This window comes from Eublepharis macularius, chromosome 4, assembly GCF_028583425.1.
Source record: "Eublepharis macularius isolate TG4126 chromosome 4, MPM_Emac_v1.0, whole genome shotgun sequence".
Lineage (NCBI taxonomy): Eukaryota > Metazoa > Chordata > Lepidosauria > Squamata > Eublepharidae > Eublepharis > Eublepharis macularius.
Window position 1 is genome coordinate 176,243,651 of NC_072793.1, and position 20,293 is coordinate 176,263,943.

General features: G+C 47.5%; 1 protein-coding gene and 1 pseudogene across 1 annotated transcript in view; one reads left to right on the top strand and one right to left on the bottom strand.

Moving 5' to 3' along the window:
- The window catches only part of LOC129327014 (zinc finger protein 665-like), a 75,592-nt gene extending 69,237 nt beyond the window's left edge, over positions 1-6,355 (bottom strand). Inside the window, exons 1-2 of the mRNA XM_054975394.1 lie at positions 6,241-6,355; positions 4,898-4,983 (exon numbers count right to left, since the gene is read on the bottom strand). Of these exons, the coding sequence (XP_054831369.1) occupies positions 4,898-4,983; positions 6,241-6,355 (201 nt within the window). The remainder of the gene's footprint in view (positions 1-4,897; positions 4,984-6,240) is intronic.
- Positions 1-20,293, top strand: part of LOC129327904 (zinc finger protein 208-like) — a 284,286-nt pseudogene that overhangs the window by 249,902 nt on the left and 14,091 nt on the right.

Genomic DNA, 20,293 nt, shown 5'->3' on the forward strand with positions numbered 1-20,293 from the left:
GGAAATAAAAAAAAAACCTATGGCTCTTCTTTGTGACGTAAATATTCAGCAGTTTGAAGCCACCTGGACTCTGTCCCTCCACGAGTAAGACAGCTGGACCAAACCTCAGTTCTCTTCGTCTGATGCATCTGTTGCTGTTCTAGTCAGCAGTCACAGTGGTCCCCTCCTTGGTTGTTCACTAATTTCCACGGCATGTTTAACAATGTGGAAACTCTCTAGTAGGAGCATAAGTACACCAACAGACAGCACCGAATAGTATATTGTTTAGCCCTCATCCCTACCAAGGCTTCTCTCTGAGCTTTTTTCTTACAATGCAGTCCTGTGAACTGGATAGAAACCCTGCTCAATTACTCAGTTATGCATAGTTTGTGGAAAGCCAGGAGAGTGGGAGCTTTTTTTCACCTCCTCAGGCCTACCATTCCATAAGGTAGGGGCTGCCACAGAGAAAGGACATGTGTGGGCAGCTGTTGATTACAGAGTGGTCTATACAGAAAGCCCTGTCCAGATGAGAGAAGTTGCCATGGCAAGAACATAGGGGGAAAGGCAGTCACACAAATATGAGGGGCCAAGGTAAGGAAGGACTTTAAATATGGTGGTCATAACCTTGAATGGAGCCGGGTAGCTGATGGGCAGCCAATGGAGTTACTGAAGAATGGGAGTGATAGTCAAGCTCCGTCTAGCTCCTGAGAGTAAGCAAACTGAAGCGTTCTGCACCAGCTGGAGTCAACTGTGAGGGGGCACCTACTAAGAATGCATTACAGTAGTCTTGCCAGTGCCACTTGTTACCCCAAGAAATCCCCACCCCCCACACACAGATACAAAAACAATGCTTTTGAACTCCCTTGGATCCAAAAGCCATCCATACCCAAGGGACTCCATCTTCTATCAACCCGGATGCAAAAAACAGCTGTTTTGAGAAAGAGGCCTGGTTGCCATGAGAACACTCCCATTAGAGAGGGCCCAGCACTGCAGAGATGCCTGCTGAGGATGAATCAGCAGTGCCAGAGGCCACCCCGCCAGGGCCTGCGAGAGAAACCATGCCAATGGACTAAGTGTTAGCTGCTGAGCTGCCAGGCAGAACCCAGGGCTGTAACCCTCAGGACATACTCTGTAGGAATGGCAGTGGCAGGAAGCCCAGGCTGAAGTGGGCCCAAAAGAGGTGAAGTGCCAGAGTGGCTGCGCACCAGCTCCCTGTAGATCCAGAGCAGGGCGCTAATAGTGATACTTACTTGCAGCATCTTGGGTTAGAGCACAGCACAGCCGCAAGATCTCCACACCTACCAGCAACTACAGCTGAGCCTGACGAACACCCAGCCGATTGCTGGATCAACCTGTCCACTGGGAGTAAGCTCTGTGCTCCAAGTTCTGGTTTATGTTCTTAGGATGAGCCCTCCAAGCCTTACTTCAGGGCACCCTAGACCCAGCCTGCCTACAGAGTACAGGAGACACCTCGCCTCACGGAACAACCCAGATATGACTAATGGCCCATGGTTGGTCCATAACAGGATAACAGCAAGGCATTCCACACCTCCCAAAAATGTCCCCCACAATGCAGGCTGGCCCAGAAAGTTCATCAAAAACTTGATCATCTTCTTCCCTGTTAAAATTCCTGCTGAGATGACGTCAGTCATCCTGGTCACCCCACAAGGGACTCAGGCCAATGGTCAGTCAGGGGCCCCTTGAGAGATCCTAATATTTGCTCCTTGCAATTGCCTGACAGGAACCAGGGAGAAAGTTATAAGAAGGTCTCCCCCAAATCCACTCATCTGGTTTCCATCCCTGGATGCTCTTCCCCCGTTGAGACAATATGAGAGACCTTATTTATCACAGGCAATGTATCTCATTTCTCCCATTCGACTTTCCTTCTCCAGACCTTACCTCTGCATTTGTCCTTTCACCCTCCCTTGCTTCTTAGCTCTGACCCCTTCCACAGCAGAGCTAAAGGAAACCCCAGACGAGAGGAAAACTTCTGCTCAGGCCATCCCACCCTCTCTCAATGAAGCATCCCTTGAAACCGACTTCTTTGGACGCCCTCTCATGCGGCCCAGGCACGGGATTGCTAGGCAGGGCGTCCCCCTCTTAGCAAGGAGAACCTCCAACCTTTGCCATCTCTCTACCCAGGTGGCAAAGCTTGGCTAATGGGACTGACCACGCCATTCCTCAACGGTGACTTCCTTTCAGTGAACTTCTACTAACTCACAGTATTCAGGAGAGAGTCAAGGAGAAATAAATCCTCACCCAGAGAAGCCACATTCCCAAAATTCTCCAGCATGACTTCCTTATACAGGGCTCTCTGGGGCGGCCTCAGCAGGCTCCACTCCCCCTGGGTGAAATGCACAGCCACCTCTTCAAAGGACACGAAACGCTGGCAGAAACAAACAGAAGCATTTCTTTATAGCACCAAGAGAAAAAAATTCAAACATACATATTAAAAAAATATTCCAGAACAGGAGCAGCCGGGAGAGGATCGGAGCCCTGAGGCCTTCTCTTCCCAGCCTGCCTTGGGGGCATCTTGGGGCCAGAGGGGTGGCCGTCACTCCCAGGGGGCTACCAGTCTGCCGCTTGCTCTGGCTTCCCTACTGGACTCCTCCTTCACCAGACACAGAAAAGAGGATTGTGCTCCATCTTTAGGAGGGTCAGAGCTTGTACTCTCAGGAGTCGAAGAACATATAGAGGTTTTTAATGCCCTCCCCACTTGAACGGCCAATGGGTGTGCAAGACTAGTTAATGCCCTCCCGGAGAGAGCAGGAGTTAGTCTGAGGAGCTGCTTCCAAGCAGAGAGAGGAGCAGATCGGTTGAAGCAATAGCCAAAGAGAGCTTGGACTCCTCGTTAATGTCTTTTTAGGATGTGATGTTGTGCTGAGAACAGGGAGCTTGTCAGCCACGGGGGAACGATCAAGGGCATATCTTTGGCCATGTGACTGGGAGGGGAAACTGTGATGTCAGAAGGAGGGCTGGTCAGGTGAGGGAAGAAATATGGAGGCAACATTAGCTTCTTCCAGACTTTCTGTTGGCCTAGGGATCCTTGGAGGGGGGGGGGGTCTTCCGCTTGCCTTGGCCTCAGGTTGGTCTCCAAGGAGAAAACAGTCCCCAGGAAACAAACCCATCACGAGCAGGGCTGTTTCCACATGGCTTACCTGAAGCCGTGCCATGCCGCAACATTGCAGATCGTGCTGGGGAAAATGCGAAATATCGCATTTTCTCGCACGAGTTTTGCGCAACGTCGTGCAAAACTCGCGCGAGAAATCGCGATATTTCGTGTTTTCCCCGGCACGATCTGCAATGTTGTGGCATGGCGCAGCTTCAGGCAAGCCATGTGGAAACAGCCCAGTTTTTCCTGAGGGAACAGTGGACTAATCAAATTAATAAAAATAACCTTGCCTTTATGACCAGACCTGATTGGCAAGAGTTGGGTGCGGCTTGGTTTGAGTCCTCGGTACCTGAGAAAGCTTTTACTTCTTTCCAAATACCTTCAGGTGGGTAGCTGTGCTGGTCTGCAGCAGAAAAGCTCTTTCCTCTGCCCTGGAATGGTGCCATTCCCTCCCTTGGGGCTGTGTCCCTCGTCTCCCGCTTCTCCCTGGGTTCTCCAGTGTATGCCACACACTCACACGCAGCCTCTTGTCCCCTTGGGTCAGAGTGCACCAGGTTGTGAGAGTGTGTATGGGGGAATTGTTGTTCACTACACTGATTATAAATAGTTTTCTTCTACTGAAAGAAACCTGGTGGCACACTATAGCCGTTGTAGCCCAAAGTAGCAGTGGAAGCAAATGTGTGTGTGTGTGTGTGTGTGTGTGTGTGTGTGTGTGTGAGTGTCATTGTGGCAATGCCAAGATATCACTTCCAGCCACATACCGAAGGCAATGTCACACATTGCTGTAGTCAGGGCAACACTAGGACATCACTTCTGGTTATGCAACCATCACATGGAAGTGACATCATGACACCAGAAGCCACCTAGCCCCACCCCCAAATATCTCTGGGAGTTATCAGTTGAGGGCTGGCGACCCTGTTCCTGCTCTTCGGTGTCCTGCGTAAAGTTGCCACATGCAGAGCAAAGGTTTTGCAAATCAGGATAGACACATGCTTTTGTTATAGATTGAATTCTTTCGCCCAATGGGGCTACATTGTTCTCCTCCGCTCCATTTTATCCTCACAACAACCTTGTGAGGCAGGCCCAAGTTTACCTATTGAGCTTCCATGGTAGAATGTGGGTTTGAATTTGGGTCTCCCAGATCCTAGGTGGCCCTGGGTACGCCACTCCTCTCAGCCCCAGCTCCCCAGCTGTATTGTGCGGGTGATAATAATAACACTAACTCGTTCACTGCTCCGAGAGAGGCACTAATCTGTCTAGAAGAGTGGTATATAAGTGCAGTTGTTGTTGTTTTGTTGTTGTTGTTGTTGTTTTGATCCCCCCTCCTCACCCCTAGCCTGAAACTTGTGGTCTAGGAAGCAACTAAATTCCTCCATGGCGCTCTGAGGAATCTTTGCCTACGGTATTGCAGGACCCTCCTTGGGCAGATCAGGTAGTTCAGGGCGGCTGAAGTGTCAGTATTGTTACACCGTCAGCAGCAATCACATCCCACATATGCTTATTTTATTGTTAAGTTTCTTTTAAAACTTTCTACCCTGGATTTCTCCCGTGAAGCATGACCCAAACCAACAATGCAGTACGCTGATGAAATCTTTCCAGTATAACAAGGTTGAGGAAAACAGCACAGAGCAGCCCTGCCTGAAAGGACTCTCTTTCCTGGAAGCAACAGCAGATCCAGGACGTTTTCCCTGCCTGGACGTCTTCCAGCGCCGGAACCAAGGGCAAGGAGCCTAACCCTGTGATGCTTGCAGTAGAGAAGGAACCGTTCCCACTGTTGCACTTCTGTCCAGTGACCCTGCCTCTTACCTGAGCTGGCTGCATGGCAGCTCCTTTCCCGTCACCACAGGAACAAGGTGGTGGAGGAAGCACCGAGGGTTCTTTTTTGCTGCAGTCTGGGAGGGAGAGAAAGAAAAATACTGGGAAACCCTTTTTGCTGTGGGCAAATCTCTCTGTGTCTGCCTCTTTCTCTTTAGCAACACTCCTGTCTTCCCTCCCCAATCCCCCCCCAAGCCAAATTCAGACTCCTTTCCCCCATCATTTCCTTACTAAATGTGCCTCTGTGCAACCTGAAGCCACCTGAGCCCAGCTCAACCTCCAAAGGTGCCCGGTTTGGATCCTGCACCTCATGTCTTGGCAGCCCCCCCACCACCACCCCGTGGCTCTGCACAAAAAGCCCAAGAGAGTCTCTGAAGCCGGGGTTGCCAGCTCTAGATTGGGAAATTCCTAGATATTTGGGAGGTGGAGCCTAGGATGGGCGGAGTTTGTGAAGAGAAGGGATCTCAGTGGTATAGAATGCCGTAGAAGTCACCTTCCAAAGCAGCCATTTTCTCGAGATCTCCAGGCTCTACCTGGAGGCTGGCAACAATTTGCAGCAGGTGGGTGAAAATTGGAGGGGGGGGGAGTGCTCTTTTACTCCCCGCTTCGCTCACTCCATTCTCTCTTGCTTTTCAGTCTCACCTAGCAAAGGTCCCTTTCCTTTTCCTGGCTCCTGCGGGTTTTTTTATTCCCTACTTTTGTTTGGAGATGTCTTTGGCTTTGCACAAAGCATCTCTTTCTGACGCAGGGGTGGGGAGGTGGGAGGGGCAGGGAGGGAACGACGGAGCTCTCTCAAATCACGCCATCCTTTCTTTCTGCTTTGGGTCTTACACTGTAGCCCCCTCCACAACTACTCCCCCTTCCCAAAGCCCCTCTGGCCTCTCCTGATTCCCTCCCAGCCATTCAAGCAGCAGCCCGAGAGACTCTGAGGCAGCTCCACTCATGGGGGGGGGGGAGAATGACTTTCCTATGCCTCCCCCCCTCCCTGCAATCTGCCTCTCTAGGAGAACTGTGGACTCTCTCACGTTAACTCTTAGAGCAGAAGCACAAGTGACAAAAGGCACAGGTTGGACACTTGTCAGCTTCCCTCAAGTTTTGATGGGAAATGTAGGCAGCTTGGCGGAATGTTGGACAAGTGACAGTTGAAAAGTCCATTGGACAGCCGTCAGAGAGTCAAGCTGCAAGACCAGGACGCCTCCATTTCCCATCAAAACTTGAGGGAAGCTGACAAGTGTCCAACCTGTGCCTTTTGTCACTTGTGGTTCTGCTCATAGAGGGCATCTCAATGGTTAAAAGAACCTGGAAGAGACACAGCAAATTCTCCTCCAATTTACTTTGGTGCCAGTTCTTTCCACACTCCAAGCATTTATATGCCCCCGCTGCCCCTGCCTGGTGAATTCTCTGATGGGAAATCAGCATGTTTTTCCTGGAGTGAAACGTTTCCCCCATGCGGTGAGCATTGATACAGTTTATCCCGCCAGTGGATTCTTCGATGGGAAGGAAGGCGACTCCTTCCCGCCAATCTTTTCCCACCCTCCCGGCTTGAGCTGTTCCCCTGCCTGGGCTCCTTGCCTGTCAGGGTTGCTTGTCTCAGGGTGATGCCCACAGGCTCTCCTGCCCTTTTCCATCCTCTGCACCCCTCTTGAGACTGGGGGTCTTCAGGTACCTGTCAGGCTATGGTTAACAGGATATGGTAGACAGATCCCAGGACCCTTGGAGCAAGACACAAGTTCTTAATTAAAGGGGTTTTATTCAGAAATCCAGTCTTATCATATATATATGTCCATAGAATTACTCAGAAGCAAGAAAGCATCCTCGTAGTACATGCTCCTTGTTAGGAAAAGCAACTTGACGAAAGTACAAACTCTAAATACCCACTCATTCCCCCCCTCCCATCTAGACCACAGATTATAGTGAAAGCAGGGAGGTTACAATAGTGCAGACATTGCAAGGTCACGTCGGTGAGCCTCAAAGGAGAATAGATAACCCAGCTGTGTTCCCAGGCCGCTGGAGAAACGAAAGCTAAAAAGGAAGCGTTTGGAAGTTCAAGCATTTGGAGGAGGATGCTACAGCAGGCTACAGCAGCAGCAATGGTTCAGTACAGCAAACAATAGCTCAGTAGAGAGAGCAATGGAATGGCTGTAGGGGACAGACGTAACCGTACCTCTTTAAAGAGAAAATCTGGCTGGGGACTGTCCTTCCTTCGACCTCTTTCCTGCCCCCAGTTACGGCTAGTTGTAGGGTCCTTCTGTGACATTCCGCTGCAAGGAATTCTGGGGCACGGGGTGGACTATGCAGACCCTCATAGCGATGTCAAACTATCCAGTAGGAAAGTATCTACATCCGCAGACAGTGCCCGGTTGCCTAGGCTATTGTCCCTGTCCCTTAGCAAGGGAGCTCTTTGAGCTATTTCTTATGACCCAGCCCTATAATCTGGGGAGAACGCCCTTCTGCATGTGAAACAAATACTCCACCCACGACCCACAGCCTCTCCAGAGACATAAGAGGCCTGAATAAGCCAAGCAAAAGCCAGAAGTTCCGCTGGTGCAAACTGAGCCCCCCCCCCACACACACACCTCTTAACTGAATGGGAACTAGAGCACAGCTGCAGAGATCTAAGGGTTAACACTAGAGAATCCACCATCCTCCTAGAGAGGTATTTGGGGGGGGACATAGGAAAGCCATTTCCTCCTCGCCTTCCCCCCATTGCAGGAGTCGTTGAGTCTCCCAGGCTGCTGGTGAGCTAAAAGGGGCTTTAGAAGTGGGTGATTTTGGTGGGGGGGGAGCGCTACAATACAAAGCCTAAAGTAAAGAGAAATAAGGGGCTGGAGAGAGAGAGAGAGAGAGAGAGAGAGAGAGAGAGAATGAGCTCCGTAGTTCCCTCCCAATCCCTTCCATCTCCCCTCCTGCACCAGGAAGAGCCACTTTGCACCAATCAAAAGAAATCCACCCTTCTGAAAATGTGGGGAATAAAAGACCCATGGGAGACATGAAAGCAAAAGGGACCTGCTTGCTTTTCTTGGGGTGGGGTTGAAATACAAGAGAGAAAGGAGTGAGGGAAGGGGGGTTAAGAGAACATCCTCCCTTTCCCTCCCCCCACAACCTGAGACCTGGGTCCTCCTCTTGCATCCAGGGATCATCTTGGGCCCTTTGTGTCAAACCATGAAAGGTCCCTGCTGAGGCTTGAGGACAGGATCCGAACCCAGCACCTTTGGAGTCTGGCCAGGTCTCAAGTGGCTTCAGGTTCCACAGAGGCAGGTTTAGGAAGGGGAGAAGGAGGGAGAAAAAGAGTCTAGACTTAGCTTTGGGACGGGGGTGGGGAAATTGGTTGTGTGGAGGAAAGACAGAAGTGCTGCAAAAGAAAAATCTGAGAGGAAAATTTGTGTGCAGCAAAAAGGTTTACCAGCATTTTTCCTTCTCTCCCTCCCAGGGCAGCAGTGAAAAGACACCACTGACGCCTCCTCCTCCATCTCTGTGTGGTGAAGGGAAATGAGCCGCCATGCAGCCAGCTCAGGTACGGGAGGGAAAGGGGGAGCAGAGGTCCGGAACGGTTCCTTCTCTGTCGCAGGGAATCAAGCTCCTGCCCTTGGTTCTGGAGCCGCCCACTGCAAAGGCGGGAAAATTGTCACCCCCTGTCTAGTACTGGTGTGCAGGGAATCCCAAGCAGGGCCAATACAACAATTCTTTTATTGGGCCCAACTCATAAAGTACCATGTGGAGAGTCAAATTACCAGTTTCTGCATGCATGGGGCTTGGAGTTCTCCCAGGCTACAGACTAATTTCCAGACTACAAAGATCAGGGCGGCCTCTGTGGAGAGCCAGTGTGATATAGAAGGTAGAGTGACAGGCTAGGATCTGGGTGATTCAGGTTCGATTCCGCATTCGGGTGTGGAAGCTTGCTGGGCGTCTTTGGGCCAGTCGCATCCTCTCAACCTACCCTACTTTACAGTATTGTTTGTAAGACACTTTGGGTCCCCACTGGGGATAAAGGTAGGGTATAGATGAAGTAAAATAAAATAAATCTAATTCCTCCTGAGCTCCCTCCCCTTCCTGAAATGCCCCCCCCGCCTAGGCACCTCCGCCTCTCCCGGTGGTTCCCAACTGCGAATTGGCCACCCTACTGGAGGGCAGAATGTTTTTGCCTTCCAACTCTGTTTGTGGGAATCAGGCCAGAGACTAGCATTCTCCAGACATGCCAGGCCTTGTCCTTTTTGAGAGTTAGAACGCCCTTCATTTGAGTCCAGGAGCACCTTAAAGACCAACTAGATTTCCAGGGCATGAGCTTTCGGCGAAAGGGCCCTTGGAAGTTCATACCCTGGAAATCTAGTCAGCCTTTAAGCTGCTCCTGAACTTGAATCTTGCTCTGCGACTGCAGACCACCAGGGCTATCTACCCCAAATTAAGTGGAGATTCGTGAGCCCTTACTAGCCGGTCAACACTCATCGATCAGGTCTGGTTATGAATACGTTATTTTTATTTATTCGCTTGATCAGCCCACAGTTCCCTCAGGGAAAAACTGCTTGTTGTGACTTTGGTTCCTGGAGGATTCTTGTCTCCTTGGAGACCAACTCGGCACTCATCAGAACTGAGCCCAAGGAGAGTAGCAGGCCCCCAAGGATCTCCAGGCAAGAAGAAGGTCTGGGTGCTCCTCTCTACCATCCCTCCTGCACGTGGCACCACGTTTTTCACTCCCAGTTACACAGCCAATGGTCCGCCATCCCTCATCCACCCATGGCCGACACACTTCTTGCTCTAAGCACATCATCCTATCCTAAAATGAAAGGAAGGAGGAGTTGAACCCCACCGATTCTTTGGCTGTTGCCTCAACAAATCTGCTCCTCTTGCTGCTTGGAAGCAGCTCCTCAGACTAACTCCTGCTCTCACCAGGAGGGGATCAACAGTTTTGCCCACCCCCTGGCAGGTCAAGTGAGGTGGGCATTTTTAAACAAACCCTCCTTGTCTCCTTCAGCATCTGAGAACGCAAGCCCTGGTCCGCCTCTCAGCCAAATACCAACATTCTATTGCACGCCCAAATGTTCCTCTCTCTGGAAGGACCTTCTCAGAGGTGGAGCACAGCCCTCATTTCTACGTCAGGCAAAGGATGGGCCCACTAGGGAAGCTGGAGTGGAGGGCAGGCTGGTAGTGATGGCCACCCACTGGCCCCAGAGTGCCCCCAAGGGGAGATGGGAAGGGAAAGCCTCCAGGCTTTGATCGCCTCCTGACTGCTGCTGTTTAAGAATTTCTTTAAAAATTCTCACGGAACCAGCTTATCACTGATATAGAGAAACGCTTTCTTTTTCTTCTTCCAGGGCGAGGTGTTCTTTGAAGAGGTGGCTGTGCATTTCACCCGGGGGGAGTGGACCCTGCTGAGCCCAGCCCAGAGAGCTCTCTACAAGGAAGTCATGCTGGAGAATTTTGGGAACGTGGCCTCTCTGGGTGAGGATCCCTTTCTCCTTGGCCCTCTCCTGAATACCATGAACTATAGCTATTATATTGTAAGGAAGTCCCTTTTGAGGACCGGTAAGCTCAGGCCCATTCGCTAAGCTCTGCCGCCCTGGATACAGACCTGGCAAGGGTTGGGGGAGGGCCAGGCCCTGACTAGCAGTCCTGTGCCTGGATCACATGAGAGAAGGGGTGGGTGCCAATACTGCATGCAGTATTTCAAGGGAAGATGCTTCCTTTGAAGACAGGGAATGTCTGAAATGGGGCTTCCTTCACCTGAGAAGATAGGAAGAGCCCTGCTAGGTCAGACCAGGGGTCCATCTAGTCAACCTCCTGTCTCACAAAGTGGCCAACCTGTTGCTATGGAGGGTCAACAACAGGGAACAGAAGCTGAAGCCTTCCCTAGAAGTGGCCTCCTGGCACTGATTCTCAGAGGTTCACAGCCTCTGAATGTGGCTAGTAGCCACTAATAGGCCTGTGACCATCACTACATCCTCTGGCTGTGAATTCCACATTTTAATCATGCATTGCGTAAAGAAGTATTTCCTTTTGTCCGTCTTGAATCTCCTGTGTCATTTGTCACTTGTAGTTTGGCCCTCAGTCTCAGCAAGTTCAGGCCCCATTAGCATACACTTGAAGTTGGGATTCTTTGTTCCAATGTACAGCGCCTTACACTTGCCTACGTTGAACTTCATTTGCCACCTTGTTGTTCACTCACCCAATTTGTGGAAATCCCCCTGGAGCTCTTCACAGTCAGCTTTAGTTTTCACCATTCTGAATAGTTTTGGGTCCTCTGCTGACTTGACCGTTACATCCTTCATTTCCAGATCATTTATGAACAAATTAAATAGCACCAGCCCCAATACTGATCCTTGTGGGACCCTACTGCTTATGTACTTTCACTGCAAGAACAGTTTATTTATTCCTATTCTTTGCTTCCTAACCAGTTCTTAATCCATAAGAGGCCTCGACCTCTTGTTCCATAACGGTTAAACATAACCAGGAGTCTTTGGTGAGGAACCTAGTCAAAAGCTTTTGAAAGTCCAAGTAAATGATGTCGACTGAGGGCCAAGCTACACATGACGAATGACACTTGAATGGCAAGTGGATTGAGTGGAGGGCAAGTGAACAGGGAGAAATACACTTGCCGTTCAAGTGTCATTCATCATGTGTAGCTTGGCCCTGAGTCTCCTTTAACTACATGCTCAAAGAACTCTAAAAAATGGGAAGGGAAGAGGGCCAGAACTATGAAGTAGGAAAGAGAGGAAGGATGGATACAGAGTTGAGGACTGGGGAAGGACAGTAGAATGGGAGAAATTAGGGAATTAGGCCATATGTGTCCTGAAGGTGTCTCAGGGCCAAGCTACAAGTGACGAATGACACTTGAACGGCAAGTGGATTGAGTGGAGGGCAAGTGAACAGGGAGAAATACACTTGCCGTTCAAGTGTCATTCGTCACTTGTAGCTTGGCCCTCAGAATCTCAAAGGGGAAAGAACATCTGGGGAGGGAAACCCGCTCAGATTGTGGGGTTTTAGGGAGACCTTCCTACACCTTTCTCCCTGACTCCTGACAGATGATTGTGAAGAGGAAGCATTAGGGTCTCTTGTGGGGCACCTGAGTGACCAATGCCATTGGCCAGAGAGCCTTGTCAAGCAACCAGGACGACTAATGTCATCTTTGTGGGAGTCTTAACGGGGAAGCAAATGTTCAAAGTATTTGACGAAGTTTCTGGGACAGTCTGCATTGTGGGGGACTTTTTAAAGAGGTGAGGAATGCCTTGTTATTGTCCTGTTATGGACCAAACACTAACTATTAATCATAGCTGGGATGTACGGGAGGGCATTGGAGAGCCATCGAAAGGGTGCCTTGAGTGGCAGTTTTCCCATGGCAATCAGGCCCCTATCTTTCAGAATGGCATTTTATTGCATCTGGGCAGATAGAAAATGGTGTCCCTCTCCCCCAGCTTTGGATAGAACTAGAATTTAAGGAAGTTCTAAAGCATTGTTCCAGTGTGTGTGTGTGGGGGGGGGGAGTCCTCAGGATAAGAACTCCACTGGCTTCCCTTCCATTTCTTAGCTGGGCAAGCAGCGAGTGTGTATCTGCCAGTGCCTGTTCAGCTGTCTTGCTTGTGGAGGGACACAGCCATGGTGACTTCGAACGGCTGAATACTTATATCACATAGAAGAGCCATAGATGTGTTTTTGTTTCCTCCTGAAAAAGGAACTGAGATTGGCAAACCTGACCTCATATCGTGGCTGGAAAAAGAGGAGGAGCTCTTTCTCCATAACTCTGATGAAGAGAAGAGATTGGCAGGTCAGTGCCTGGGTCTGTAGAGGGATGCTCTGATGTCTGGGAGCTCTGGGGTGGGGAGCAAAATAAGCTGACAGTACAATGTTTATTGATCATATAGAAAACCCTGCACTTTTCCACGTTGCTTTGTAGGGGGACCAGCAATAGTATAAAGTCATTTATTTTCTTATATTCAACTGTACTCCGTCTCCCTAGCAGTGCATGCGTATCCACAATGGGAGAACAAGTGTAAGATCTTTCACTTGAGTGTCCCCCTGTAAGTTGTCTTGTGTAGAGGGACTCTATGTAAAAAAAAAAATGAAAAAGGATGCTAATAATTGAGCATTGGCCATGTATTTTGCAGGTGATGAAATCCTCGTAGTCATAAATTGAAGCATGCTGCAAGCGATAAGTGCTTACTCCTTCACAGATCAATTTTAAAAATATGCTTAGGTAGAAATTTAACTGGAGCCATACATCTCATACCTCAATAAAAGGAAGGTCTTCTTAAACAATTAATGGACTGTTAGGTTCATAAAGATGAAATATAACTTCAAAATATACTTGTCTCTCAATCTTTTCCCACAGCTACTAAATCCTCTGAGAAAAGAAGGCAGAGCGCACTGACATTTTGTCAACGTTATCAGTAAAAAGTCCAGCTCTTCACTCAAATCTTGAGAGAGCAAAGTTTTTAATCTTCAAATCCACACAGCTTCCTTCCTATATCACTGTTTTCTCATTGGGCCAGTCAACTCTTTATGGCCCCAATCTGTTTCTTTAAAACACAAGTTGCTTTTGTGTTCAGCAATGCAATCAGAAGGCCCGCTGGGCAAAAGCCCCATCTATAAACACTTGGCTGGCACCAGAAAAGGTGTTGGCGGGGGCCATGTTGGATGCCTCCATTCTAGGAAATTGCTCTTCCAGTCATCCACATGTAGATGTTTTTGTCCTCCAATTCTATCCAGTTGCAGAAGTCTGATGTCTGATTCCAACCGCCTCCCCACAGCAGGAAAAAAACATCTGTATAGTGCCATCATGTGACTGTATAGTTTAGAAAAGCATTGTTTGCAGAATATACAACTGCTTCTCAAAATCACACACACATACACAGATGGGCAGCCTCTGATGCTGTGGGTGATGTTCAACAATACCATTAGATGCAACACAGAGAACCAGTTCGGTGTAGTGGTTAAGAGCATCAGGGCTCTAATCTGGAGAGCCAGGTTGGATTCCCCACTCCTCTGCTTGAAGCCAATTGGGTGACCTTGGGTCAGTCACAGCTCTTTCAGAGCTCTCTCAGCCCCATCCACCTAATAGGGTGATTGTTGTGGGGACAATAATAACATAGGTGGTTGTTGGGGGTTTTTTGGGCTGTACTGCCGTGGTCTTGGCATTGTAGTTCCTGACGTTTCGCCAGCAGCTGTGGCTGGCATCTTCAGAGGTGTAGCACCAAAAGACAGAGATCTCTCAGTGTCACAGTGTGGAAAAGATGTAGGTCATTTGTATCTACTCAGGAGGGGTGGGGTTGAGCTGAGTCATTCTGTAAGAGTTTCCCAGGGTGTGGAATGCTAATGGCGGGAGGCTTCACTGAGTCATTCTGTAAGAGTTTCCCAGGGTGTGGAATGCTAATGGCGGGAGGCTTCACTGTATCCTGAGGAGGTTCTTTTGCATATGGATTGGTGCTTGATGTGCTAATCTTCTCTGCAGGGCTATTGTCGGGTGTGGAGTGTTTTGTTGGCCTGGTGTTTTTCAGAACTGGAGCCCATGCTCTGTTCATTCTTAAGGTTTCTTCTTTCCTGTTGAAGTTTTGCTTATGCTTGTGAATTTCAATGGCTTCCCTGTGCAGTCTGACAAAGTAGTTGGAAGTGTTGTCCAGTATTTTGGTGTCCTGGAATAAGATACTGTGCCCTGTTTGAGTTAGGCTATGTTCAGCCACTGCTGATTTTTCAGGCTGTCCAAGTCTGCAGTGTCTTTCATGTTCTTTTATTCTTGTCTGGATGCTACGCTTTGTGGTCCCGATGTAAACTTGTCCACAGCTGCAGGGTATACGGTATACTCCTGCAGAGGTGAGGGGGTCTCTGCTGTCTTTTGCTGATCGTAGCATCTGTTGTATTTTTCGAGTGGGTCTGAATACTGCTTGAAGGTTATGCTTTTTCATAAGCTTTCCCATCTGATCAGTAATTCCTTTGATATATGGCAAAAACACTTTTCCTGTAGGTGACTGTTTTTCCTTGGTTGTTTGATTCATCCTGGGTTTGATTGCTCTTCGGATTTCATTTCTGGAGTAGCCATTTGCCTGAAGTGCGTGGTTTAGATGATTAATTTCCTCATTGAGAAAGCGCGGCTCACATATCCGTCTTGCACGATCCACTAATGTTTTCATTATGCCTCTTTTCTGTCGGGGGTGGTGATTGGAGTTTTTGTGTAAGTACCGATCAGTGTGAGTTGGTTTCCTGTAGACCTTGTGACCTAACTGAGAGTTTGCTTTGCGGATGACCAAGGTATCCAGGAATGAGAGTTTCTGGCAGATCTCCTGCAGGACCACATCGGGAAAACCTCGTCTTACATCAAAGATTCAGCAGATTTCATCAACAAAATCAGTTCTCTGAAACTCAATCCACAAGACATACTTGTCAGTTTTGATGTTGTATCCCTGTTTACCAAGGTTCCAGTAAAAGACACTATTGCACTGATTAATCAGATTTTCCCAGAGGATGTAACAGCCTTATTCCATCATTGTCTGACAACCAGTTACTTCCAATGGGACAACGAATTCTATGAACAGATGGATGGGGTGGCCATGGGGAGCCCACTCAGCCCAGTTATAGCAAACTTCTACATGGAACATTTTGAAAAAACAGCTCTAGAATCAGCACCCCACAAACCCAGTGTATGGTTCCGGTTTGTGGATGATACATTCATCATTTGGAGCCATGGGGAGGAAGAATTGATGGAGTTTTTGAATCATCTCAACAACATCCACCTGAACATACAATTCACAATGGAGAAAGAAAGTGAGGGAAAACTCTCATTCCTGGATACCTTGGTCATCCGCAAAGCAAACTCTCAGTTAGGTCACAAGGTCTACAGGAAACCAACTCACACTGATCGGTACTTACACAAAAACTCCAATCACCACCCCCGACAGAAAAGAGGCATAATGAAAACATTAGTGGATCGTGCAAGACGGATATGTGAGCCGCGCTTTTCTCAATGAGGAAATTAATCATCTAAACCACGCACTTCAGGCAAATGGCTACTCCAGAAATGAAATCCGAAGAGCAATCAAACCCAGGATGAATCAAACAACCAAGGAAAAACAGTCACCTACAGGAAAAGTGTTTTTGCCATATATCAAAGGAATTACTGATCAGATGGGAAAGCTTATGAAAAAGCATAACCTTCAAGCAGTATTCAGACCCACCCGAAAAATACAACAGATGCTACGATCAGCAAAAGACAGCAGAGACCCCCTCACCTCTGCAGGAGTATACCGTATACCCTGCAGCTGTGGACAAGTTTACATCGGGACCACAAAGCGTAGCATCCAGACAAGAATAAAAGAACATGAAAGACACTGCAGACTTGGACAGCCTGAAAAATCAGCAGTGGCTGAACATAGCCTAACTCAAACAGGGCACAGTATCTTATTCCAGGACACCAAAATACTGGACAACACTTCCAACTACTTTGTCAGACTGCACAGGGAAGCCATTGAAATTCACAAGCATAAGCAAAACTTCAACAGGAAAGAAGAAACCTTAAGAATGAACAGAGCATGGGCTCCAGTTCTGAAAAACACCAGGCCAACAAAACACTCCACACCCGACAATAGCCCTGCAGAGAAGATTAGCACATCAAGCACCAATCCATATGCAAAAGAACCTCCTCAGGATACAGTGAAGCCTCCCGCCATTAGCATTCCACACCCTGGGAAACTCTTACAGAATGACTCAGTGAAGCCTCCCGCCATTAGCATTCCACACCCTGGGAAACTCTTACAGAATGACTCAGCTCAACCCCACCCCTCCTGAGTAGATACAAATGACCTACATCTTTTCCACACTGTGACACTGAGAGATCTCTGTCTTTTGGTGCTACACCTCTGAAGATGCCAGCCACAGCTGCTGGCGAAACGTCAGGAACTACAATGCCAAGACCACGGCAATACAGCCCAAAAAACCCCCAACAACCATCGTTCTCCGGCCGTGAAAGCCTTCGACAATACATCAATAATAACATACTTTGTAAACTGCTCTGAGTTGTCCAGAAGGGCGGTATATAAATCAAATGTTATTATTATTATTTTAAAGTGGAATGTCCTGCTAATGGCCTCCGAAATGAGACATGTGACTATCCGTCATGGCTTTTGCTCAGAGTGCTAACAGATAATACTTCCATCCAGGGAAACTGGCATTAAAGAAGACAATGTCCAGTATGACTGGGAGAGCATCCACATTCACCTTTGGTGGCTTATTAATGGAATCCACTGTATTTTTTAAATGCATGATGGTATCAGGGGAGCAAAAGGTCTAAGAAAAAAGCCTATATACTTGGAAAGCTGTTCAAGGACTGGATCACATCTAGTCGGTCTCCAAGGGAGAGGAAAAACATTCTTGTGCATTTCAGGGCAACTATAGAAAAGCAGAGTTCTAGGGTTCGTGTTATCTAGAAATGATCTCTCATGGAGTGTAATTTACCTTCCTCCAATAGCATCCTAATATCATGTTGAATTTGAGACCATGCTGAGATGGAACATAACATAACTAGTCGTTTAGATGTCTCATAGCCTCCAGTTCATGATCCGGTCTATTCTGAATGACAAGTGCTCCCTCTTTATCTGCTTCTTTAATTACAGTGCTTGAATCACGGGCCAAATTGTTCAATGCCATTTCCTTCTTGTGGTTTAGACTGGCCCTAGATCTTTGTGGAAAGGAAGAAAGAGCATGAAAGGTGTATTATCAGACTTCTGAGACCAATTGGCTGGCCTGTGCCAGGGTAGAAGGGCTTTATCCTCCACCTTGAGACTCCTCTTCTGACTTCCCTTTCACATCAGAGAAGCATCTCCCTCCTAATAAAGGGCATAGCAAAAGCTGTTCCCTTGTTAGTGATACTAACTCCTGATCAATCATTAGAATCTAATGTCACCTAGATTTTTGAGTGTGTACACTCACCAAGCCTTTCTTTTATTTCATTCTCCACAGCCATTCATTAAATTCATTCCCTAGCTTTCAAGCTCTCCCTGCTTCAAAGTATTCATGCCTGGTTTCTCTTTCTTTCAGCAGGAGGTCCGTGGGAGTCAGCAAATGAAACAAAAGAGCATCCAATGACAGACAAAGAAGATACCTCTCCAAATGTTGCATATTGTGATGCCCTGATGAATGAAGAGGGTAAACGTCCATCTAAAGGGAGGAGTAATTCCGGTTTTTTAAAGGGTGGTGATTCTCATGAAGTTCCATTAATTGCAGAAACATACAAAGAAGACAACCTGAATAAATGCCCTGGAAGTGAGGAAATTTCTCCTGAAAAATCATACATTAATATGGATTCTCATCAAAGAAGCCACACCAGGGAGAAAAAATATAAATGCCTGGAGTGTGGAAAAAGCTTCAGTCAGAGTGTCAGTCTTAATTCCCACCAAAGAATTCACACAGGGGAGAAACCATATAAATGCCTCGAGTGTGGAAAAACGTTCAGTAGGAGTGACAGCCTTACTTCTCATCAAAGAATTCATACAGGTAAGAAACCATATAAATGCCTGGAGTGTGGGAAAAGATTCAGTGAAAGTGGAAGTCTTACTATCCATCAAAGAATTCACACAGGGGAGAAACCATATAAATGCCTGGTGTGTGGAAAAAGCTTCAGTGGCAATGGAAGCTTTAATTCCCATAGAAGAATTCACACAGGGGAGAAACCATATAAATGCCTGGAGTGTGGAAAAAGTTTCAGTCGGAGTGACAGCCTTACTTCCCATCAAAGAATCCACACAGGTGAGAAACCATATAAATGCTTGGAGTGTGGGGAAAGCTTCAGGCGAAGTTCACACCTTACTTCTCATAAAGGAATTCATACAGGTGAAAAAAAATATAAATGTCTGGAGTGTGGAAAAAGCTTTCATCTGAGTGGAAGCTTTAGTTACCATCAAAGAATCCATACAGGGGAAAAACCTTATAAATGCCTAGAGTGTGGGAAAAGCTTCAGTCTCAGTTCAACTCTTACGACCCATCAAAGAATTCACACAGGGGAGAAACCATATATGTGCCTGGAGTGTGGGAAAAGCTTCAAACAGAGTGGCAGCCTTACTTCCCATCAAAAAATTCACACAGGGGAGAAAACATATGAATGCCTGGAATGTGGGAAGACCTTCAGTCTCCGTTTATACCTTATTTCCCATCAAAGAATCCACACAGGAGAGAAACCATATAAATGCCTGGAGTGTGGAAAGAGTTTCCGTGGGAATGGAAGCTTTACTTACCATAAAAGAATTCACACAGGGGAGAAACCATATAAATGCCTAGAGTGTGGGAAAAGTTTCAGTCAAAGTTCTACTCTTACTGTCCATCAAAGAACCCACACAGGGGAGAAACCATATACATGCCTGATATGTGGAAAAGGCTTCAGCCAGAGTGGACAACTTACTTCTCACCAAATAGTTCACACAAAGGAGAAAACTTATGAATGCCTGGAGCTGGAAAAAGCTTCAAGCAGAATCCATATCTTACTTCCCATCAAAGAATCCACAAATAATCTGGAAGGCCGTTCTGCAAATTTTGAATGATTAGAAAAAATCATTCTGGATTGACCAGCTTTGCACTGATGAGCGAAGCAGTCGCAGTGGAACAGACTGAGCAGACTGTTGAGATGTGGGAATTAGGTTCTGAAATACTTCATTGGTAATAACCAGTACATTGCAGTGAGACTGAAAACCAACACATAGCAAAAAGAGGGACAGCAGAGTAGCTGCCTGACCTGCAACAGTAATAGGTGGCTTTCCAGTAGGCTCGACTTATTCTTGAGTTTCTTAGCAGTCAGTCCATGAGTATTGAAATCAGTTTGGGTTCAGTTCTTCTGCAATGCTTTATTTTCTTTCTCGCATACCTTAAATAATCATGGTTTTTCAAACAATTTCAAGTAGGATTTTCAATACCACTAGTGGGATTGTTGGTGGCACAACAGCACCCCCCTTTTAATGTATTTTGCACATACTTATACCAATATAAGGGCTGCATTTTTTAAAATTGTCAAAAATGAATGCACTGCCTTCTTTGCATGGGGAGGCCTAAAAGGGAAGCATTTTCATCACCCATTCCAAAGTGCCCTCCCTTGTGCGTCAAACCAGAAAGCCCCACTTGGACGGACCCAGTGTGAGGAGGCAGAGGCCAGCACCAGTAGAGCAAACTGAGCTTCATGGGGATGGAGCCTGTAGTAGCAGCAACTATTTTTAATTTTTTAAAAAAATCAGTACTACTTCTGGCACTGGAACTGGCCACCTCCTTCCCCTCGATCGCCAGGGCTATTTCAAAAAGAAAGCAAGTCTCCAGCCCCTTCCTTTGCAAAAGTACACCTTTCCCCTTATATCTCCACAAAGGAAGGGGCTAGAAACTTTTAAAATGAAAGATGGGAATTCAGAGATTAAGAACAAAGGTGACTCAGAA